General features: G+C 41.7%; 1 protein-coding gene across 2 annotated transcripts in view; it reads right to left on the bottom strand.

The window, feature by feature from the left end:
- Positions 1–18,366, bottom strand: part of NKD1 (NKD inhibitor of Wnt signaling pathway 1) — a 112,278-nt gene extending 93,912 nt beyond the window's left edge. For both annotated transcript variants that reach the window (XM_076349281.1, XM_076349283.1), the window contains exons 1-3: positions 18,082–18,366; positions 17,909–17,941; positions 17,544–17,701 (exon numbers count right to left, since the gene is read on the bottom strand). In XM_076349281.1, coding sequence (XP_076205396.1) covers positions 17,544–17,701; positions 17,909–17,941; positions 18,082–18,106 — 216 coding nt within the window. In that variant the 5' untranslated portion in view covers positions 18,107–18,366. The remainder of the gene's footprint in view (positions 1–17,543; positions 17,702–17,908; positions 17,942–18,081) is intronic.
- Positions 18,367–22,380: the final 4,014 nt, after the last annotated feature.

The following is a 22,380-nucleotide window of genomic DNA, read 5'->3' as shown; positions in this document are numbered from 1 at the left end:
TTTAAGCTCCAAAAATACATATATGCTATACATTGCTTTTGTTAGCAATCTGTATAGTGGGTATGGTATGATTAGGCAGTATGTACCATACATACTTGCCTCAAATGTTATAGTATGGTATGCTAGCCAATGCAAGCTGGCAAAAGAATTCTTGATGTTCCACACCCAAATGTGCACCCTGCTAGTTAGATCACCATGTGGCTTTGTTTCTCCACCAAGATTTAGGTTCTGAACAATGTAGCATTTAAATCAAGCTAAGGCAAAGGCAATAGCTGTTAAAATAGAAGTATCTAACACATACAGTGTTGAGACCTGAGGAACTGGGAGGGAAAGAAAGAAGCACAGAGCAACTGCTGAGAAAGTGTGACGTGTTGGCAATAGGTGGCAAAGGAAACTTTTAAATCTCCAAAGGGAGAGGAAAGAAACTCAACAACAAATGCCCATATCTAACACACAGATTAAAGTACAATGATTCCAGCCAGACTGACCAAACTCTCCATCACAGAGCCGCTAGATTGAAACCATCCTTACAATTCAATATTCAGAGAAATCATCCTTAAATACATAATAATGGGTTGTGAGACGCCATTAAATGCTCTTTAGACAGGCAGAATTTGTCTGAATTCTCTTCGTATTTAGAAGGAGGGGGAAGCAGGGAAGTTACAGGCTGGGATGTGCCTGGCTGCAAACACAGAGCTGTAGGGGTGTGCTCACTGCTGCCAGACTAACAGGACAGTAAGTGCCTCTTCAGCACCATACATTTAACTGTGCTCTCTATCATTTAAAAGAAGAAATGACATTCACAGCAGAGAATCCAGTGGCAACAACTAAAAAGCTTCGGAGTATCCATCACTGACCATCAGTCACCATTTCTAAACGTGACTGTAGGTGATACGTCACTGCCAGCACCACAAGGAGGGAAGAGGTGATAATTAACCTGTAAACCTGCTCCACTTTGTGCTCCCGATAGTACAAAGGCCCACCAGAATAGGAGGCATAGTTCACCCTCATTATAAGGCTCTCCATTACAAAGCCAGTGCAAACAAAAGCCTACTGCTTTGACTCACCACTCCACTTCAGTTCATTGTAAACATTTTGACATGCATTTCACTCATGTACAAACTGTGCTGCTCCGAAGAATAACCTTCAAGAGAGGGTAATTTCATTATTCAAGCGAACACCAGAAAAAAGCTCATCTCCCTGCAAAGCCTCAAGTCTAGCTGGTACATCAGAGCTCATTGCCAGTCTAATTTTTAACAAACGTTTTCCTTCGCCCTTTGGTTATGTCTGTGTAGTCCATTTCATCTAGTCACAGCAGTAAAAGTCTGGCATTCTCCTCATCCTATATTATTTACCTATTATGATTTATACATATGCTAGCCATATGCTTTATCCCTACATTCCTACTAATCTTGCACTGAGTTTATATGCATTACCAAAAGCAAGGTAGAGCAATAAGCAGGAAGTCTACATCACTTGAATGCACATGCCCTTGGACAGACCTCCACAAGGAGTGGAGATCCAGCTCACACATTAAAGACATGTCCCTTCCACCACCTTCTGACCTTGTCCAAACTCTCGTTCGGATGAGTGGGAAGTAAAATGTCTTTTTTCTCTATACGTTAAAACTGCTTTGATTAATACAAACTTTTTTAAAATTAGACATCTTGGGCCACTGGACTGTGACGAGAGCTGGACAGTTCAGAAAGGCCCCTTTCCAAAAGGATATCAGGAAGATTACTGTAGAGCAAAAGAAGAAACAATGTAAGAGGTTTTTTTTGCAAAGGGGGATTATATAATCTCCAAGGGGAATTCAAACATTCTTTTTCATTCTTATTTTCTTACTTTGCTCAGGAAAGTAGCTAATAAATACCTGGCTTATTCATAAAAACATAGCAATGAATTAAGTGTGCAGCTGGCATTGAGGTGCTTAATGAACTTTAAATATTTCTCTGTCTACCTCAACAGCCTAGGTAGGTAAAAGGATAAAATCTAACCCCACTTCCCCATGAGGAAGTGGGAAAAAGTGGATAAAACCGGTAGTTTCAAAGAGAAGACAAATGAGACTAAATGAGTGGCAAGTACTTAGCTATCTTGGGTCTCTGTGAAGATTCATGTTTGAGCAACTTGAGAAAGGATATACAGCTAAAGCTAGGGTCTAGACTAGAATATACAGCTCCTGTATCTCATTCTTAAGCCATAAATTCAGAGTTTCAAAGACCAGGTAGCACCACAGCAATGGCTATCCACCTCTGACCACCCACATCACAAACACCTTCCAACTTCACATCCAAGCCCACAGACCAGTCTTCTAATCTCAGACGACTTCAAAGCCTACCTACCTTGTGAGTCAGAGTGCTTAAGAAAGCTATATTTAACCTATTACCCCATCTCCTTAAGTACAACAGGACTGACATCCTACCCATGAAAATCCCAACCACTAAGCAGAGACCCATAGGGCTACACTTGTCAGCCCACTTAGCAAAGGCACACCCTGTTACCAGAGATGCAAGGATTGCACAGTAAGCCTGTGTCTGAACCACTGAGAGCTTTAACTTAGTAGGGATCTTTCTGCCATATATACCTGTATATAAAATATGGTCCAGCACCACTTGTTAATGGGTAAGTCTAAGTGCTGCACTAGAACATGCAGCTTCCAACAGACAAGAGAGCTACCAGTAATTACTATCACAAGATAAAAATACAAACAAAAATTATTTTATGATTGAAGCAAAAAGGATTAAGGGCACAGCCCAGATACCCCACCTGTACTGCCTGTACTTCTGATGTGCCCATTCTCACCCCTTCCCCTTAGTCAACAATTTTGTTACATCCTATGCAAGCGAATCCTACATTCATTTCTTTGACCGTTTCCCTAATACCAAATGAACCCTAATTTTGCCCTTTGCATCCATTAATAAGCCTGTCTACATAAGCTGAAGAAACACTCCATTGTCTGCCTATTCACTTTTTTCAGGCCTCCTTTCAGAGGAAAGGTCTAGCCTTTCCTCTAACCAGCCCTCCCTCGTCTTCTTTCTTAAGAGCGCATTTTCACCCAGTCTGAGAGGATTGCATTTTGCTCATTCCTGTTTGATATATTTATTGTGAGACAGGATCATATCAGATTGAAGGCCCAGAAAACCCCATGCTGTGTACCTTGCATAAAATGTACTTTCTCTTACACCAGAAAAAGGCTTACATGACATATATTTTTAATAAATATATATCTACGGAATTTTGAAAGTAGGCAAAAAACATTATAATATCATAAGGTGGCAAGGAATACAAAAGAAGAAAAAAACCACAGTGAATAGAATCCTTTTTTATAAAAAAGAAAACTATGCTTAACACAAACTGCTTCATGAATTCTCTTTATACTTCCAGCGACACGAATTCACCATTCTGCTGACACTGTTGCTGACACTACTGAAAAAGTCACCCAAGAAGGCTCATTTTAAAATAAAATTTTACAAGGAGAGGAAATGGGGATTTGTAATGGAACATTTCCTTCTACTTAATCACAGCATCATTACTGTGATGGTATAAAGTCCACTTGGTCTTTTTAATTGATTTAATGATAAAGATGTAACATTTTTGGGCTAACTGCCACAAAGACATCCCGCTAAAAGAGAAAAATCTTAAATTATAGTTACCCACCCCCCCCCGAAATTATTTAATACCAACAAACAAGAGATTCCTGCAGTAACTCTGTGTTTCTAATACTGCTATTAATTTTTAATACTACCTTCAGATTCCATTCACTCAAGTCACCGAGGACTTCTTAAGTATTTACAATCATCAGTCAAACAAGGAACCTTTTCAGCTCTTTGCCCTTAGAATCACGAGGTATAAACTTTCAACTTCCATACAGAAGATATTTTTAAAATGAAGAGTGCATTTCCCAGAATAATGATGCTCTAATACCAAACAGCAGCTCAGTTATTTTATGTTAAGAAACCAAAGCCCTTCTTACACAATTTCAAAGCAGCAGCTGTGACTTTGAAACTAGGAATTCATCCTGGCCACCTGCTTTAAAACTAGCCAAAATAAACGTGGTGGGATGGTTCCTGTCGATAACCATGGGATGGCAGGGTAGCACAGGTTGTTTGCTGTTAGGGCTTAGGTCCTAGAGATCACTAACTTCTCCAGGATCTCGTCTGGATAAGGACCTTAGGATCAAGCTGCATCTGAAAACTGGATTAATTATTAAGTGCTAGATTGCGGTACTGTTACTCACGAGGAGCAAAACTTCATTGCACAGCTGAGAGATATTGTTCACGGCATGCCATTCACAGCATGATGTTTTATTCCTACAGCAGATGATCCTTTTCAATCACTTGGCAAACAAAGTATTACGGTCTGGCTTGTAAGGTATTGTTTTCTTAGAAGAAAGGGTTTGTTTTGTTGGTTTGGTTTTTTTAATATACTCAAAAACATCCATAATAATAATAACAGTAAACTAAAAATGATTACTTTAAAATCTCAAAATAGCCAACTTTTTCTAGCCTTAATGAATGCACAAATATTGCAAAAACCAGTGCCCACCAATGCAACTTAGTGGAACACAAGATCTTCGCAGATTCACAACCATAGCTAACATAGCATAGTGTACCTCAGCAGATATTTCAGGGCCTAATCCTGCTCTCAGCGGAGTTAATGGAGAGTTAATGGACTTCAACAGTAAAAGAATTTGGCCCACAAAGACTCGGTCATTTCTAATTCTCAGCATTAAAAAAAAAAAGTGTATTTTGCATTAACCTGAAAATAATCCCCTTCAGAAAACTACACTACAAAGTACTACAGAAGAAAAGGAAACCTTTAATATTTAAAAACATACAAACATGTTCCTAACATTTTATTTTAATATAACACTGCTAAATGGGGAGAGGGAAGGGGGGAAAAAATCGGGTCACTGATAAGCGTCCTAGGTTCTTTCTACTGCTTTTTGCCCTGCTTTCCGCCTTTGCACACCCCTTGTGCAGAGGCACATTTCAGACAAAGTAACCTACTGTAACACCAGCACTGCCGAGGTGGAAATATGCTTTTCTCCTTATGGCCAGCAAAGGACCCACACCTTGATCTTCAAGGAAAAGGCTTTGGATGGTGCAACCCAAAAGGCTGCTGCAAGTTTATTTCTTTCTTTTTTTTTTTCCCCTCCCTATAAATTACACCCCGTTTTGATTTCTATTCTTGCTCTTAAAAAATAATACATCAGGTTAAGATGAAAACTGCCCACATGACAAGTTTGTGTTTACAAGCTTAAGAGCAAGTTTCACTTGAACACAGGTCAATGCTGCTTTAAGAAAACATCACATACCAAAAAAAATCACACATGGTTAGAACACATCACGAGCAGAGAGGAATTGTGGACTCAGTCTATGAGGCACCGAGCCAGCCTGAGAAGCCCTTTGAAGTTAGAAAAACATCCTCTGGTCAGAGCACATTTGTGAAACCGTGGGACAGGCGCTTTAAACAACATTCACTCCGAGATCACCTGCGGTGTGCCAGTGGATTGGCGCCTGTGTAACTTCAACAACGTAACCCTTTATATTCCACAAAGATCCCTCACTCCAAAATCTGTCCTACCAATAGCATACAGTCAAAAAACTGTGTGGCAAAACCTGCACCATTTCACCCTCTGTACAACACAGGCAGGCGGTTCCAACAGGCATATGAAGTTTGGGTAAACCCCGCTGTAAGCAGAACTTGGTCAACAGAAGAAAGGGCGCTTTACCTGGACAAAGCAGCACGGCTACAGAAGGAAGGCATCACCCTGCAAGAAGGGCCACTGCAAACCAGTGTTGCACAAAACTTACAATATAGTCTGGTGTGCAGCCGGGTATGACACAAAGTACTAATTGTACTAATTACTCACTGTTCATCACCATCATCATGAGAAGTAAGATTCTTGGCTGTGGATGGCTAAGTCCAGGTAACATATGCTTTCCCCCCTCTCTCCTCCCTCCCTTTACAGACAGATGAGACCGAACATCGGAAGACTGCTTTTTCAGCTGAGTTACTTCCCTCCACCCAGTTCTGTCAGCTATTAGCACCCAGCCCGCTGGCATCAGTAAGCTGTGCCAACACAATTTAAAGCCAAATCCTACCCCTGATCTGGCCCGTCTCTCAGACTGGCACGCCTCTCAGAAAAGAGTCTCTGTACATATTTCTAACTGAAGTCAGAACTGGTTATCCATTCCTAATACTACTGGATATTGGAATTGATACGCAATAACAGCAGATTTTGAGTAGACCTCATGTCTACCGAGAGCGTGGAAGGAAGAAGTGTCACCCTGTCTTTGGGTTAGGGCTCCTGCTGACATTAGGAGACACTCTGACTGTACAGCAGGCCAGGACTCTTTCCTTGCTTAAAACATATCCCTAAAGGCATGACATTAGCATTTTTCTTGTCTAACCATTCTGTTCTGTATTTGACAAGCTTTCCTATTTTCCCCAATGGTGGTGAAATTCTCCTCATTTTTTGAGGAGACCAGGACTGTTGGTGTTGCCATCAGAAACACACATGAGGAGGGTCAGATTACTGTTGCAGAGCTAATAAGGGACCTCACAGACTTTTTGCTGCTCCCACAGGACACTACCCATTGTCTGTTATTCACTTACTGGCAAATCTAGGGGGCTTCCCACTGCAGTGTCTTCTGTTTCCGTCTTTCCAAAATGGGGAAAATCAGAGGTGGCTGTAGATTAAGGGTGAATTGTTCTAGCAGAGGTTTGTTCTGTGTTTAAACAGCACATGTATGTTCACTGACTAAGCACGGGCAACACCTACATGCTGCAGTCTAGCTAGTCCCTCCTCCGTAACAGCAAGTGTCCAAGGACACAGAGCTACTTCAACGTGCTGTACTTTTGACTTTCATCACACAGTTCTCACAAAAATTGATTTCATTCATTTTTTTCTAAATTGCATTTAAAAAAAAAAAGAAACAGCACATCTGGAAAAGAGTGCCATGGTAAGGTTGATGACCAAATTCCAATGAAGTCTATGTAGCATCAATGAATACAGTACTTCCTTTCCAAATGCTGGGTTGTTTTTTTTTTCCTTTCTTTTCTGTTAGACGTCACCATGTTTTAATCCAAGAGTGACTGCCTTTCAAAGAAAAGCCCTGTACAATAGCTTAGGCAGGAAAAGCTCTCATTTACTTCTTTATGCTCTGCATTAGTCCAGGGTTAAAGATTTTGTGTGCTTCCTATTGGTCATAAATAAACGATTAAAAACAGCCTTAGAGTAGAAGAAAAAAAAAAAAAAAGAGAATGAGACTGTGGTGCAATACTTTAACAAACCAACCTAATTAGATAAAACACACCTTCATACAATAAAAATGTGGTATTTTAATGGGTATTAAGCCATGCTGTGGGAATAGCCTCTCTCAAAACATGCTTTTTAAATTTATCTGCAAAATTACATTGTTAATTACAAATGGGAATTTAAGTGGCATTACAACTGGGAAGAACTTCTGTGAACCTGTCATAAAATGATCAGATAGGTAAACTGCATCTGCAGGGGAAAATACATTGCCATTCCACCAGCAATGTAGCTGCTAGATAAAAAGACTATTAGTCTCACCACTTGAACCTTCCCCCGTCCTCCACTGATGTGGCAGAGAACCCGATACAAAACCACTGAAAGCAATGAGAAGTTTCCCCTCGATTACAGCAGGGCTTTCGCATCAAAACATAACAGAGAAGTACTGCAGAATTTTTCAAGATTATAAAAAACAGACTTACCTAACTGTACTGAGTTAGTTAAAAATATACCTTTAAAAGTAATTTATTTATGGTATTCTGAAAAACTCCTTTTACATACATATCCACACCAGGAACAAGACCTTGCACATAAGCTTTGCATAAATAAAAATGGCTTTAACTGAGATAACCTATGAAGTTTATCCTCAAAATAAAATTAAATATTCAAGATGGCTAAATGAGGCACACTTTTTCCATGGGAAAATATCAAAGTATTATTTATTTTTCTGTAAGTACTTGTTTTGAAAAGCCTTTCCTCCCCACCTGGGCTTCGGCTAAAAGCCACAATCTACATTAAACAGTGTGTATGCTTTAGAAAACGACCAACCATCTTTTTTTTAAAGCAGAAGCATATGAAATTATTTGATCCACTTTTCATATAGAAAGTCTAGGGCTGACCATAAAGAAACAGGCAGGCTCCCAGTATAAACTTACCAGGATTACATCAAAGACCTTCTTCTAGGATCAGACGATTGATTTCTTCAATGCTTTTTAGAATTTCTTCCAGGATATTTTGGGTTATTGCCTTAGACCTTTGCTCAGCTGGAATGACAGATATTCTGTTTGCTAGACTATGATGTTCTCTCTTTATAGGGGAATGAGCGTCTGTAGTTTATACACACGTACGCTATATGAACAGAGAGAGACTTGGAAAGTTCACAAGCGAAATTATTATTTATTGTTTCAAAAAAGAGTAGTTTATTACTGAAACACTGATACAGGCTTAACCGCAGCATCTTATGCAATACAGAGACTGCTTGTTATTCTGTGAGCTCAGGACTGGGGCACTCTATGCTCAGAGAAAATTCCCACTCCCCCAAACAGGCATTTGTTCTTTATATGCATTTAACGCATAAGGCTTAGCTTTACAGCTACTACCTTCTTTACCAAACTCTTTTGAAACTAACCGTCCTGGAATGATAAAAGATTTTTAAGATAGGACAACAAGAAGCATCCTAGTCCTTACCTACCACTATCAAACCTTTAGGGAATCAGACAGCAAACTATCTCCGAGGGCAATGCGACACACTACCCACCATTCTCCTTCCTCCCCCAAGACAAATCTGTCACCTCCGTACCACTTATCATTCGCATCAGAGTATGGATCAAAAGATCCGAGGCTGCTCCCAAATCCCATTTCTCCTGCAAGACAGTACTTTGTTCTGTCACTTCCCTACTGAGTCTATCCCCTTATTTTATGCCTCACAGCATGTGTGGCTGCACCCCAAGATCAAACACCCATGCATGATTTTCTTTCACAGATCTTGAATCACAATGTTATACTTTAATAGGAACCTCAATATACTTAATCCCTTTAAAGCTGCCACAGTAATGCCCCCAAATGTATTAAATTCCACCTTAATCGCAAAACACAAAGTATTTCTCTCGATGGACAGTGCATAGACTGTTCTGACCACATGCCAATCCATCTCTGAGCTAAAGCAACATACACTGCCTGCATTTGTTAGCTTGAAACCCAAGGATACATGGCTGAAAATTCCAGGCATTTTAAAAGTCCTCTGCTGCAAATTTTGCTCAAAACATAACCAATCTCCTCCCACATTTTAAGGGAGGATCTCACATTCTCAAGGGATTCTCATTGCAAATGATGTAAGGGACCAGTGCCACTGGAGCCTGCATTTAAATCCAAATCCATTACAACCGAAAGCAAGACTGGTAGATGGCACTTTTGAAGGTATAAGACGACACCCTTTCACAGTCAGCTCAGTGAGTTTCAGAGTTCCACTGAATTTTCAGGTCAAGAAGGATTATCAGAGAAAATTATCAAACTCAGAGCTTTGACAAAAAGCAAAAATACTGCTTGCCCGTTAAGTCTTGTGAACAAGCATGAGGTTTTATTAACAGCAGCTTCAGATTTAAGGAACAGCTCCTTCCCATGTACATTTGGCAGGGACCTTGGTTTGAACCAGGGAACCACAGAGTCTTCCATTATCCCTGCCAAGGGGTTAGTGTGGTGGGATCTTTTAGGTGTATTTTTACAGGGCTCTTCTTGGCCATTGAGGAGCTTCTTGGGCACTGATGGCGTTTCAGTGTCCTGTGGCCGCAGTCTGGTCTTCTGAGGAGCAAAAGGATTTACTCCACCAAAAGTTTTATAGACTAAAACAATAGGATCATTTATTGCTCTACAACATACAATAGGCCACACCACACAAACAAAATCAGTGGTACTCAATTTCACAGCTGTTATAGGACCTCCCAACAAGAGACTGCATTGTTTCCTTCCTCAAACGATTAGATTCTGTATGACTAAACCAGAAGTATTTCTCACATATGATGGGCACATATCAGGTCATGTGAGACGCAGACATATAGGTATTAAGGAATCTGGCTGAACGCTGACTTGCAGATACAAGCCTGTTTGAATGCCAACTCTCATGACCAGCCAATGGACCAGTCCTTATAAAACAGCAGACATGCAGTTACATGACAGCTGTCTACGTGCAAGACTAACTATACAGGACTTTCCAACTTGAAAAAGGATGCCTCACACGTTCAGATGTGTCATCTGTATTCTGCAAATTACAAGACAAAATATATGCCATATAGCTCTGATGACAATAAATCCCGAAGTTTACAAAAAGCAAATGCACTGTATGGCTGTACCCCTTGCAGAGAGACCAGGACAGCAATAGTTGAACCTACACAAGTCATTTCCCCTCTCTCTTAGATTACGCAGTAGTAAAAGTATCTGCACCAGCACAGCCCTTTCACCACAGCTAACACCACTGGCGTTCCACCCCTGCAAGACAAATGTCATGAGATATTCCAACACAAACACGCTTTGCTGGCTCAGAAATCAGACACAATGAAGATTTTTGCATTTGGAACTTGGTTAATAATTCTTGAATGGAATACAGTCCAACTCAGTCTCCCATAGCTGTAGTTACTCTGTAGAAGTAAATACAAGCTTAGTTTTGCTGCCAATGTTGGCAGATATGACTAAATAAATTCACAGAGAAAGTCTATTTGACCATTTCTTCACATTAGTTTTTTGAACTAAAACTATACCTCATTTTCCATTAAAAGATATCTATAAATATCACATAGTCTGAAAACTCCGGAGTATTCAGAGTAACTAGTATATTAACTAGAAAAGTGGTTTAGTTACAAAAAAATACTTCAAGTATTTTGTACATTTCAACATCTACCATTTACTTTCCAACCAGGTTTTGATGTGACATTCACAAACAAAATCCATCCACAAGGATTTCTATAAAGGCCAACATCTGCAGCACAGGGAGCAATGTTCCATTTTCATTTAAATATCACCACCGAACAATTATTTCCCCAACTTTGGAAAAACTAGCTCTTATAAAGTTTCAATACCCAAGAGACTTCTCTTTCTTCTGTTCATAACCCAATTCAAAAGAAACCATAAAAGTCAACTAAGATCATCTTCTGAAGGGTGCCTACAAATAGCCACTTGCCAAGCTCCTCCTGGGTCTTATTACAGACCTCACAAAACCTACAGAAAACCCTTCTGTTAATGAATGCTGCTGTAAAGAACATTCCCATATGTCGACAATCACGTGCTACAAATTTCCCATTTTTGTTATAACCAAAGTTTTAGTGTAAAGTCTGGACTACATTATTTACATTTAAGTCATTAAAGAATATAACATACTGTTGTTACTTTTCATCCCAATTTACAGAAGAAAATGTACTCCACAGAATCACAGAATGGTTTGGGTTGGAAGGGACCTTAAAGATCACCTAGTTCCAACCCCCCTGCCGTGGGCAGGGACACCTTCCACTAGACCAGGTTGCTCAAAGCCCCGTCCAACCTGGCCTTGAACATTTCCAGGGATGGGGCATCCACAACTTCCCGGGGCAATCTGTTCCAGTGCCTCACCACCCTCATAGGGAAGAATTTCTTCCTTATATCAAATCTAAATTTACCCTCTTTCAGTTTAAAGCCATTACCCCTTGTCCTATCACTACATGCCCTTGTAAAAAGTCCCTCTCCAGCTTTCTTGTAGGCCCCCTTCAGGTACTGGAAGGCTGTTATAAGGTCTCCCCGGAGCCTTCTCTTCCCCAGGCTGAACAACCCCAACTCTCTCAGCCTGTCTTCATAGGAGAGGTGCTCCAGCCCTCTGATCATCTTTGTGGCCCTCCTCTGGACTCACTCCAGCAGGTCCATGTCCCTTCTATGTTGGGGGCCCCAGAGCTGAACGCAGTACTCCAGGTGGGGTCTCATGAGAGCAGAGTAGAGGGGCAGAATCACCTCCCTCGACCTGCTGGTCACGCTTTTTTTGAGGCAGCCCAGGATACAGTTGGCTTTCTGGGCTGCAAGCGCACATTGCCAGATCATGTTGAGCTTCTCATCAACCAACACTCCATAACCAAGGCCTTCTCATTCAGAAGAATTAAGGTTTCACTAAGCCAAGAGGGTCTATCAGTAGCCCAAGAAACATAGTTTGTATCACTTAGATGAGGATTTCACCCAGCTACTACACAGAATATGCTTCCTTCTTACAAACATCAACCTAAGTAACTCCACTTTAGAGGGGGTGGGAGAAAAAGGGCTGTTAGAGATCAAAAAAAAGTTACTTTAACAAGACTGTTTGCAGAAACTTCACGAGCCATTCAGCTTTCCAATCAACATGCCAAATTAAAAGTGCACCACATTAAATCTGAAACACCTATAAAACAAGCCCTGATGAAATACAGACTGTCTTACATCCACCTCCTCCATATGGCTCAAGCAAAGTCAACTTTTAATTTCATAACACAAAATATTTAATTTATGCTTTTCTTCATATGTCAATTTAACCTCCGGCACATAGCTTTGAAACCATGTAAGGATGCCTAACACTTTCCATATGGCAACTGAATTGTGGCTTTTAATTGCACCAACTGGTATCATTCAAGGATAATTCCCTTGGAATCCAGCTTTCTGCTACAGTATTGGCCAATTCACTAATCTCATCACCATGGCACTAATACTTTCAGAGACTCTTTGATTGTTAATATTCATATCATAATTTTCCCAAACCAGCGCTGTCAAGACATACTATGTGCACCACTGATTAAATTATCTTGGTTTGTTGGCACCAAATTTCAACACTAAATAAGATTCTGCTTCTCTCTCTTTCAATACAAAGTTTGGAAATTTTATTTTAAATGCCATACACAATATTTTGTATATCAAAATACTTTTTTTGTCATACCAATATCTGGCACTGCTGAGTGTTGTTTCTTTCAATCCTCAGGGTCAATACAAATAATTATCTATACAATATTGACATTAATGTACTTGAAAATATTTCGGTTTAAAAAATCGCTTCAAGCAGTCACACAAGATAGCACCCAAGGAAATTTTAATTGCTCATCACCATATCAATAAGAAGGCAGTCTTTCAAATGTCATTCTACTCATGAGATGACCCCAATAGTGCTACAATTAAATCTTCCAATTCAACAGCCTTTAAGTCATAGTATATACAGACCACTAAAAAAAGTCTCTTTTCTGTTTATTATTTTCCTTTTGAATGAATGACCTACCCAGCTGTGTCTTCCATAAGGCTATGTATTTTTACATGCACACACACACACGCTATTTAACAGTGGGGGATTGGGAAGGGCTTTTTTTTTTTTTTTTTTTTAAATTTAAGAACGATTATGCTAGAGGAGCAGTGAAGTTGACACTGGCGTAGTCTCCTCTCAGCCATTCAAGGAATGCCCATTAATGTCACTGGCAGTTACAGGCACAGAACAAATGGTGAGCAAGCCCCACCTCTGAAGCAGTGATGTGCCTCAGCATTTCATACTCTGTTATTCCCAGACCAGATACGCAACTCTAATATTAATTAGGGTTGAACATGAGGATCACTAGCACTAAAGAGCCCCGCAGAAGTGGTAAGCTAAAGTCTTTACTATTTTACCTAAAATGATTACTTACAACTTGGCTCACTGTGAGCTGGTTTGAATTTTAATTAAAAATATGAGATTTTTTTCTAATCCCAAGCACAGATCTCAATGAGACGCGCAAGAGACTAGTAAAATTCCGTATTTTGAAGATAAAAGTAAATTGAACTAAGCAAATGTCATATTTAATATTTTCCCCCTCTAGCATAGAACTACATCTCAGTGAAATAAATACATGAATATTTGCAAACAATATTGATCTCCAAAAATAGTTTGTAAAAGTAAACACACTGCATAAATTTCAACTTAAGAATTATACAGGATAATGCACAGTGTCAGAAAACCTTTCTGGGCACAAGTTAACTCATTCATAAAGTAGCAAAAGAAGTGCATTCACTTGCTCTAACAGATTTACAGCCCCAGTGGTTTCAATTAGCTCTGAAACTAGAAGATGACTCTGGACCTCATACTTTTCATGGATGCAACAAAATTCCTTTTTTCTTTAATTCTACATGATGTGGAAGGCTGCAGCCCAGCCCTCAGCCTCCACAGTAATTAAAACATTTAGAGCAGAGCAGCCCCTGCTGGGCGGGTGGCAACGGTTTAATGAGATCAGAGCTCTTAGCCCAGAACAGAAAGTTGTATACACACCAGAAGTGCGTATTTCAGATACACTCCCCTTCGCTGGGCTCATGCCTTCACCCAACAATTTACTATGAGATCCTTCTCAGGTGACTGATGCATTTGGCAATAGCTGGACACTAATTACTGTTCTTCCAGTGAATGGAGGTAGGGAGACACGACACGGACGGGACACGACAGGGACGGGACACATCAGCTGAGAAGCCTGCTCTAACCAAGAAACTCACAAAACTTCAGTTTAGGAAGAGGAAAGGTGTTGTATTCTTGAACCCTCCTTGTGTCAAACACCCCTTGAGTGAACTGACGTAAAGACCTCCCCTCCACAACTATTGTTAAGTTCAATCATTCTAGAGAGGAGCACAAATGAAATTTTATTGCTTTCCTGTATTAGTCACTCATTCCTCTTGTAAAACACTACATGAATCCACCTGAACTTCAGTGTCATCTCCCCTGGATGACTAACTTCAGCAAAACAATTCAGTGTCTCTGTTCTTGAGGAAAACAGCCTTCCAACTACAACCAAGACAGAATTTTTGGCTTACAGAGAGCAATGTAAGTCAAATTTCACTATTGCATTCGAGTTCCAATCAAAATGATCCAAATCTTTGAAGTTTCCGACTTGGAAGCAACTGAGAGCTCTCCCCTCCCATCAACTTTGGAAGTACACTGGATTTCCCAAATAGGGCCCTACATACTAATGAAGTACGTCAACAAAATTCTGGTTAAGGATTCCTAGGAGGAAAATTATTTCTAAGACCATTTTTTTTTTTTAAAACTCAACTGGATGTTGAGTTTAAATGAACGGAGATATTTTCATCAGTGTTTGATCTAACTCTTTCTGCCATAAGTCACAAATGCAGCAATTAGGACCTATTTCAGGGGAAAAAACATGTTTTCATGAGAAGCCAAAAAGTTTCAGCTGTGACACAATAAAACTGTACCATTCCACAGAGCCTTGTAAACTCATTGAACATTTTAGGAGGACTTCTGAAGTAGTAAGGAGAAGAGCCCTTAGCTGATTGAAGTGCAATAGTACTACATTATTGGGGAATACACAACTGTCCCACACAACCCCATATGACTAACCATTAGTCGAAGTGACCAGTATTTCTACACGTTGAGGTGAATGAAAAACCAAGAGGTTAGGCTACAATTTGCTCTGTATCTTGCTATAATTATACAAGAGATCAAAGAGATCTCAGAAGAGAAACAGTCATGCAATCTCAGTTATGGAGTCAATAGCTGTGACTCCATAATCCTTGTCAAAAAGACTGTACATATGGCACATCTGGTTCCAATGTAGGATTAGAAATGCACCCTTCCATATTACCAAAAGTTCATATTTTAAAGGAACTTTAATGTAGCTGTCACAGTGTGCCTGTGACAGGATGACAAGTAAATTAAATCAATTAGCAGGCTATATATGCATACAGATACTACCAAATATATTAGGCAATAAATTGCAAATATTTTCAAACATTCAGACACAGCCCTATCAGGATGACAGTAAAACGCCTCATGGGAACAGTGCTTTTAAATGTACTTAAACCTATTTACAGTTTTATAATGTAGTAAAACTATAGACTAATTTTTAGTTAATGGCTTGCTAATTGCTGACCTATCATGAGGAGGACACCTTGAGTAAGAGGAGAAATATTGTTCTACTGTCATTCCAGCTGAGCAGACCTCATGGAACTGAAAACTGAAGAGTTTTGTGGATAGCAAAGTATCTTTGACAAAAGATTTTTTTCTTTTCTTTTCAGAAAGCCAACTGTCTTTGTGGAAGAAAATATTTTTCAAAAAGCTAAAATCAGAGTTTTTGACCTTTAACTCTTGCATTTTAAACCCATGTTTAGTTTGGTGAGTTGAGCTTCTTTCCTAGAAAATATATATGTGAAAGGTAGAACATATCTAAAAAGCTTGATTCACAAAAATGGGGATAATGAAAAATAATTAAAAGCACATGTTTTTACTCTTTGCATCTGTATCATACATGTATGTACCATTATTAATGAGAACTTTCTTTGGACACGTCTCCAAGTAAAGCACAATAAAAATCACTTCAACCAACCATACCTGCAAGCTGAACATGAACTGATTATGCTCATCAATTACAAACACTTAGATCAATATCTTAGCCCCTTCACCTTACTTCTAATGACTCCCAAACAATTTATCCTCCTTTAAATACAATACTGGTGGAATCTAAAAAGTCATCATTAGGTTTTCCCATTCTACACATCTTCTACACACTTTAATACCCCACCTAAAATGAAGCATTCTCCACTTGCGAGTTAATTTTTCCCGAGACGCGAGAAGTCCAGGCTTCTGACAATAAAACTGGTGGCTAACAAAGCGAAGAGCCTGCAGGAGGTTTGGTGGCCCTGCTCTGCTTCTGCTTTCAAAGCCACATTCCTTGCTGGGAAGCACAGATTCCAATCTCCCCATCTCTCAGGTTACTTTTCCACTGATGAAGCTTTCAGAGCTTGATCCAAAGCTCACAGAAGTCAATAGGAGTCTTTCAGGAAACATCAATAAGCTCTGGTTCATACCCTGAAACACTATGAGGATCATACCTAAGAATTATTAAGTTTGTTTACCTCCCATCATGCCTTTTTGTTTAAGGAGGCAACCTTTTAAAAAAAAAAAAAAAAAGGCAATTTAAACATTTTCTCCAGCCCAGCTTTACACGGGAGGACTGAAGGAACAAAAAAGGGTGGAAAGTAACCAGTGTGGTACCAGCCAGGACAAGTGACATGTGCAGGAACTCTTATGGAGAAAGTCAGCCACGCATTATTAGCAAAGAGCAAATAAATAACAATATACTCTTCGGGGACTTCTCCTTTCCTGAATTCCTCTGCCAAAATGTCACAGACAAACTTGTGCACCAATCAGGGCTCATAAGCTTGTGCACATTGGCAGGGTGCTAGGCTTTTTCCAGAGATTCTCTGTTTGTTCCTGTTTGTGAAGGGTTTTGTTCCAATCGTACTGCCCAGACACTAGTGGACAGGTCCCCTTACTCCTCTGGCTTTTGTACCAGCACCAAGTTTGCTCTGCAGCTCCTAACTTCATCAAAGAACTGAAGGAAACCACCCACGGGGCAGCCCCTTGGAGCAACATTAAGGCAAAGAAAACCCTTCCTTTGCACAACCGGTCCTTGGGAGGGAGAGAGGGATGTAGAAAGAGCTTTTGGTTTTCCCTATTTCAAAAAGAAGGAGCGGGGGGGGCGGAACAGCGAGGAAGCTGACATACCCTGGCGCTGGAGAGCCTGCACACAGCCCGGTGCTGGCAGCCTTGCTGGAGTCCCGAGCTGCTGCCTCCGCTGCTGCTGCCCCCGGAGTATTTCTGCTTCACCATCCAGTCCTCCAGCCCTTTGCGAGCCAGAGAGGCGTTCACCGCAAAACTATCACCTAGAAAAGAAGAGACAATGCCGCCGCTGAGCCGCCCGCAGAGCCCGCCCGGCCCCCGGGGCCATCCCCGCGGCCAGCCGGGGCCGGGGCGGGCAGGCAGCGCGCAAGCCGCCGCGGAAAGTTGAGGGGAGAGGGCAGGGGGACGGGGCAGCCGCAGGGACCGGAGGAAGGCGTTCAAAGTTACTAGCAGTAAGGAGCCATCCCTACCTTCTGGACTTTCTCTGGGTTTACAAACGGCAGCTAGGCAGATCCGGAGGAAAGTGTGTGGGGGAAATAATAAAGGAAGATCATTAGACACCAGTATAAAATCACAGCAACAAACCGAGTAAAATCCGAATAAGGGGAAGGGGCTAAGGAAGTAGCAAGTGAAAGGAACTAACCATGTTTCGAGTGAAGTTTCCCCATCTCTCTGCATTGATCTGCAATTACGATTCATTTGACTGTTTTCAGTAGGGTCAGGGCTCGCTTGTTGTTATTTGTGTAGATATATAAAATCCCAGCGTGTTTAGAAATCCATGTGCTCCGCTTCTCCCTGCTAACGCACAAGCGAGATCAAATCTCAGTTCCTCTCCTGCAGCACGGTCCGGCGTCCCCCTCTCCGCTCCAGTCTTCCTCCTCTCTCCTCTCTTTCCCAAAGACAGAGGCGGTTACAAAAGACCTTACTTCACCCACCGGGGAACGTGATTGACACCTCATTGAGATTAGACCACTTGCAGGCAGCCTCCGCCTTCCCATTGGGCCGCGGCGGCAGATGAAAGGGGCGAGTGAGCCTTTTGGAGGCTCCAAAAAAAAAAAAAAAAAAGGAAGAAAGAGAAAAGAAAAAGGAGCAGCCGGGGCGCGTTTCACTTCCAGCCAGGCACGGGCGGCGGGGCCGGCCCCGCTCCGCTCCCCACGCAGCCCCGGGGGCGCCGGGCAGACAATGCGCCGCGCTGTCCCCCGCCGCCGGCCCCCGCCTCGTCCGCCCGCGGCGGCCGCGCCCGCGGAGCCGGCCCGCTTCGCCCCGCGCTGCCGGCGCCTCCTGGCCCGGGCTGCTGCCGCCGGCGGCCCCAGCCCGGCCCGGCCCGGCCCGGCCGGGGGCTCCCGGGGCCGCCCCGCCGGGCAGCGCCGCCCTCCGCAGGCTGCGCGGACGCCCGCGGGCAGCCGGCGCTGCGGGGTGCCGCTCTCCGCGCCCGCAGCGCCCGCGGGGGCCTGCCCCCTTTATTCGCGGAAAAGCGGCTTTTCCACATGGGCCGAAGGGTCTCCCTCCCAGCCGCGACTCTGTATCTGCCGCTCGGCCGCCCCTTCAGGGGTGCAGAAGGGATCCGGACACCCTGCATGCCTTTTGTGATGGTCGCAAACTGCCTTCCATCACCCCTGGTACTCGGATGCGGTGATGAAGCGCTCCCGAACCCCTCGTCTCCCTACTTCGCAGTATCTTGACTGAGAAGGAAGCCAGCATGTCTGGAAAAGCAGTTGTTCTATTGACTTAGTCCTGCAAACTGTCTTTCACGGGCGTCTCTGCGCGCACAAGTGGTCCTACTGAAGTCACTGTTAATGCCAAAATGCAGTTTTCAGGGTCAGATCCGGAACCCTTTCTCAGTGATTCAAAATGTTGGCAGCAGGAGGACAAAGTCTCCATCAGCTTTTTTTAATTATTGTTATTAATTGAGTAGATGAGATTTAAAAAGAATCTCCCCTTCTCTAGTTCATGAATGATACATTTTTTACATATAGAATAAACAAAAAGGAAACTTGCTGTTTCATAAAGACAATTCTCACAGTCATTAAAAATTTGTTTCCTTCCTCTGGCTGGTCATTATTTTTCTGTTTATGAAAAATCACATCTCCCTTGAGATCCTTGTAGTTCAACTAGGAGAGATAAAAGAGAGTGTGTAGTAGATTCAGAACAAGAAAAAATTAGGGCTTCTGAGAATTTTACTCGAGAAACTCCTAGTCAAACTATGTAGGGATTGACCCAGATGGGCCTGGTCCAAAAACTTCAAGGCCACATCTGTGCTTTCAAATCCATACATTTCAGGCACAGGGAGGAAGGAGTTAGACTTGGGAGTGCATCTGAAAAAAAAATTCAAAGCATATGTAGTAACACTTCTGCAGGGAATTGGGACAGGGAGAGGAGGGTCAGGCTTAGAGCTCATTTTTAGAAGGAATTCCAAAGCACATGGATGTGGTGAAGGTCTGGTATGAAGCGACTGCGCAGCACAGCCAGTGGAAAGCCATTACATGAACCATTTAAAGCCTAATTGTTCTTTGGATGACTGCAAAGTCGTTTCTCACATTATTTCAACTATTTATCTGTCTAGCAAAGAAAACACTTGCATTGTGAAATGCAGCCATTGCAACAGCATCAATTGCTTGTCAAATAGCTAATAACATGCATCTTTTTTGAATCTCTTTTTTATGTATTTTAATAATTTATTTGGCCCATTTTTTATGTTATGTATTTAAAGTGACATATTTGTTCCTTTGAAGATTGCCTCTTGTTTTGAGGGGGGAGAAAGAGGGGAAGAAAGTGAATTAGATGAAGCAGACTTCTTGGGGCACAAGCCTCACCTAGACTGTGAAAACTTGTAAAAACTCTCTCATGTATATTAAGAAATTTGAAATTGTAATACCAATTTTATTTTCTCCTCAGCTTGGCATATACTCGAGTACTCTTTTTTAACTTCATCAGCGGATGTTTTATTTGGGATACCACTTACCTTTACTGTTTACGAGAAACAGAGAACACCTTAGCGGAAGTGCCTCCCAAACGGTATGGATTTATTCATTTCTTTTGTGAAGTGGTGCCCCCATCATTCAGCTCTTGGGAACAAAACAAGGCCTTAGAAATGTCATGAGTTCAGCAGGTCTGAACAGGCAACTGGGGGAAGAAGCCCTCGCTTTCACAGCACGTTACAGAGGTCCACTTGTGTCACAGTTACGGAGATGAAGGGACTTGCATTTGTAACACAGTCACTGTTGTGCAGTATTGCTTTCACATATGCGACATTTGTTACAGTTTAAAGCAAGCCCTTTTTAATTACAGTCAATGACGTACCCTGCAAAACCAAGGTTTTCACAGGAGACCAAATCTGACAAAAGAATCCCAAATGTCAGTAACTGACTCTGCATACGATGGGATTCACGATTGCAATGCTCGGGCACAGGAGTAACACAAATACAAGCTGGTTACATTACATTGAGTAGGAATCACAACTGCAGCTATTTCTTCCTCTGCCTGGGAGAGAGGAAATTTTAGCTACTCTTAAAGGGCCAAATCTTGAGATTCTTAGCGTGTTTTTGCTCAGACAAATTCCAGTTGATTTCAGGAAGATTTAGCATGGTATAACAACCAAACAGGGACCTCAGGATTTGACTTAGTAGAATTATAATGATCCTCAAAACTACTGGGACTTTGAGGCACACAAAGCCTTTTGTTTTTCCTTCCATGGAGCCAGAAGTGTGTTAAGTAGTGACGTTTAGTAAAATACCAGAGTAAAGTACACCATTCATAAAACTGTACTAATGATTAAAGGGTCTCTAATTCAACCCGGTGACCCCAGTGGAATTCTTCAAGTTTGAAAGCCATGACGTAGAGTATTATTCATTGCCCTTTCATTAATGCTGACTACACTCTACTTTTTCAGAGGACGAAAACCCCTTTTGAACCTTGATATAATATAAACTAGTTGATGATAGGAAATAAATATATCCTAGCTAAGGAACAAGTGAATAAGACCACTCCAGGAATTAATTTTCAATATTCAATAGCATAGTAAAATTAATGATAATACTTGCAATAGCAAGAGTTATATCATCAGTTAGATCAAGAAGAACCTTGTGTGTACCACTGAAGGTTGTTCTGATGTCCTGACAAAGAGTGGAGTACTTCTATGCAATGATATCAGCCAAAACAACATGTCTAGTTTGATTCTGTATTTGCATATTAGCTACAGAACAGCGGGCAAAAATAAATGCTAGCCTAGTGTACGGTAAAGTAAACCAGCATTGAAAGGTTCAGATTCAACACGTACCTAAAGATAACTAAACATGGTATAAGGCTGCATGAAAGCAAGTGTCCTAAAAACAGTTGTTTAGAGGCCAGGGTAGAAATACTACACTACACACTAACGGTGTACCCGGCTTTGGACTGGTAAATTTAGTCAGAGATCATGTAAGACATGGACCTACAGATGTAGTCTATCACGGCAAACATAAATAGCTGATGGGATTCACCTCCCTGTTACGCAGGCTTCGCTGACACACTCAGAAAGTCCATACGGCCAGTGAAGAAGGCCCAGCCCTGCACAGCACACAAGCCACGTGCCAGAACCACTGACATCCAGTGCAGAGCAGGGCTCTGCTTGGTGCCCAAGGCAGGACGGCAGCAGTGCACCGCTCCCACCAGGCTGCTGTTTTCTACATGTAGGAGCAGAGGGAGGAGGGCAAATACACCATAGATGAAAGAATCACACTGATTTTCCTGTCTGGGTAACGGGGTAAGTGGTAGGATACTGCTTTCCAGTTCTTCAGCTTTATCTCCTTCCTTTTCTTCCCCTGTCCTGCCATGTTCCCATCCAGCTGAAGATGAAAGAAGTCTGGCATTGGCTTCCCAAGGTCTCAGATGGGTGCTATTCCCTTCCACCTGGAAGTGGCACACAGGTCATGCTAGACCACCTCCAGCAGAAGTGAGGGTTGAA

This window comes from Aptenodytes patagonicus, chromosome 11, assembly GCF_965638725.1.
Source record: "Aptenodytes patagonicus chromosome 11, bAptPat1.pri.cur, whole genome shotgun sequence".
NCBI classification, from domain to species: domain Eukaryota; kingdom Metazoa; phylum Chordata; class Aves; order Sphenisciformes; family Spheniscidae; genus Aptenodytes; species Aptenodytes patagonicus.
Note: the sequence above shows the minus strand (reverse complement) of the source record. Positions and strands in the feature narration are given on the sequence as shown.